The 2500-nt window shown below is 32.6% G+C and overlaps 1 protein-coding gene across 1 annotated transcript in view; it reads right to left on the reverse strand.

Moving 5' to 3' along the window:
* Positions 1-339: 339 nt before the first annotated feature.
* Positions 340-2500, reverse strand: part of LOC107573753 (endothelin-converting enzyme-like 1) — a 46894-nt gene continuing 44733 nt past the window's right edge. Inside the window, exons 18-19 of the mRNA XM_016260196.1 lie at positions 1772-1848; positions 340-565 (exon numbers count right to left, since the gene is read on the reverse strand). Coding sequence (XP_016115682.1) covers positions 466-565; positions 1772-1848 — 177 coding nt within the window. The 3' untranslated portion in view covers positions 340-465. The remainder of the gene's footprint in view (positions 566-1771; positions 1849-2500) is intronic.

A 2500-nucleotide genomic window follows, 5' to 3' on the forward strand; every position in this document is an offset into this window, starting at 1 on the left:
CACACACACACACACACACACACTCACTCACTCACACACTCACACACACACACGCGCACACTCACACTCACCCACACACACCTCATCACGCCTGATTCGACACACTCTGCATCCGGATATAAAAATAAAGATTTCAAAGAAAGATGGGTGTGAAATATGGCGCGTGTCGATGAGCACGAGTTGATTTCTGATCACTAAAATGCTGTAAACAACACTCACACACACACACACTCACACACTCTCACACTCTCACACACACCTCATCACGCCTGATTCGACACACTCTGCATCCGGATATAAAAATAAAGATTTCAAAGAAAGATGGGTGTGAAATATGGCGCGTATCGATGAGCACGAGTTGATTTCTGATCACTAAAATGCTGTAAACATCAAACGGCGTGGGAGCAGCTCGGAGCGGTTCATCATGGAAACGAGGGCGATGAGGAGACGCTCAGGGGTTAAAGGTCACCAGACGGCGCATTTGTTGACCGGATGCATGGGTGACCCTCTGGGACAGTGAAACACGCGACTGAACTCCTCGAACTGAGACACGCTGCCAATCACCCTGCAGACAGACCATAACCCCAGAACACAGAGATAGTGAATCCCTAATCATCAACATCAGCAATACATATACATATATATATATATATATATATATACAGTACATAACAATAAATATACACATTTGAATCAAAGTCATATTCACGGATACTGAAAACCAAAACAAAAAAAAAAAATTCTTATTTTAAATAAAATAAATGTTAACTTGAAAAAATTAAATATAACAAAACAATTAATTCACTTTATTTCAGCCAGTTACCAATGTCTCATTTTTATTTAGTTGTTCATTTACTAAACGATGTAAAAATGACCTAAAACTAAAACTGAAATAAAAATGAATTAATAATAATAACAATAATAATAATAATGACAAAAACACACAAAAAATCTAGAACTTTCAGTGAAGGAAAATATATATAAAAAACTATTAAAAATATTAAGAAAAACTACAGTATTATCTCAGTGATACTTAAATAACATAATTAATATTTCAGTATCAGATATACAAAGATGGATAATTTAGAATAATTTAATTTTTTATTTACTAAAATAACCTAAAACTGAAAAAATTATAGACATTAAAAAATAATAATATATAAATAGATATAATTAAAAAAGAATATAATATAATATAAATGATAGAAACACAAAAAATCTAGAACTAAATGGAAAGATGAAAAATGGAAAATACAAATATTTAAAAATATTAATAAAAATAATTCAAAATATCAATAAAAACTATAATATTCTCAGTGGTACTAAACTAACACTGGTCATACTTAAGTATCAGATAAACGAGGATGAATCATTTAAAATTAGTGAACTGCTTTAAGTATTTATGAATTGGATATAAACATGCCTTAATTACACTAATGCACTAATTTATTTGGTTATGAAATTATTTACTTTCTTTTATTTTTTACTTAGTTTTATTTTTATTTGATTGAGTTTAACAGCCTTATATTGAAATGATTTCTTCTGAAAAATTAAATACACATGCCAACATGTAACGCTATATCAAATTATTTCAACGTGCAGAATTAATGAGCTGTTAAGCATAATGCAAAACAATAACAACCGAAGAATGGCATTATATACCGTAGTTACCAGCAAATCGGTTTCTAGATAGAGCTTGGTTTGTAGAAGTAATGTTTGACTTATTAAACGTTTCTAATGAGGAATATTAATTGTGTTAGCTGTGTATTACCTGTAATGTTCAGGTGCGTGTTTATCCGTCAGCAGCTGCAGGTAAATCGACTGCGATCGTCTCTTCATACACCAGTTCTGTGATGCAATGTGTAGAAAACATCTCATTTTTTTAAGTAACTAGTAAAGTAACACATTACTTTGAGTTCTTCTGAGTTGATGTAAATCTGCAATAGTTAAATGGTAAATAACACAAATATCCTTTATGTATTTAATCCTATTTTATTAAGCAATGTCTTTGCAGCTGAGCTTCGATTATCAAATTCAATCATACTAATAAGCAAAAATCACTTTAGATAAACTAACATTTGTGTGTCTTTTTTTTATTGCTGAAGAGTGTTGAATGTTCTTCTCCTGCGTTCTGCTGTACAGACGTGAATTTACTTTTCCTTCAGCCTGAGGCTCATTCATTTCACTTTTTGTTGTGAAAGGGCTTTTACATTTACCAGAAATATCACTTTTTATATGAAAAACAAACAAGCAAGCCCAACCCAGATTTGAAAAGTAACGTAACGCATTACTTTCCATAAAAAGTAACTAACGTAATCAGTTACTTTTTTAGGGAGTAACGCAATATTGTAATGCGTTACTTTGAAACTGCTAACTAACACTGTATGAACGAATCTGGTTTACCTGAGCGAACGCGATGAAGAAGAGCTGCTCGTGTGTGTATTTGAGTCCCGGCAGAGGACGCTCCGGCCCGTGTTCACGAACCCACTTCTGATACGCC

The sequence above is a fragment of the Sinocyclocheilus grahami genome, unplaced genomic scaffold (assembly GCF_001515645.1).
Source record: "Sinocyclocheilus grahami isolate Dianchi unplaced genomic scaffold, SAMN03320097.WGS_v1.1 scaffold2024.1, whole genome shotgun sequence".
NCBI classification, from domain to species: domain Eukaryota; kingdom Metazoa; phylum Chordata; class Actinopteri; order Cypriniformes; family Cyprinidae; genus Sinocyclocheilus; species Sinocyclocheilus grahami.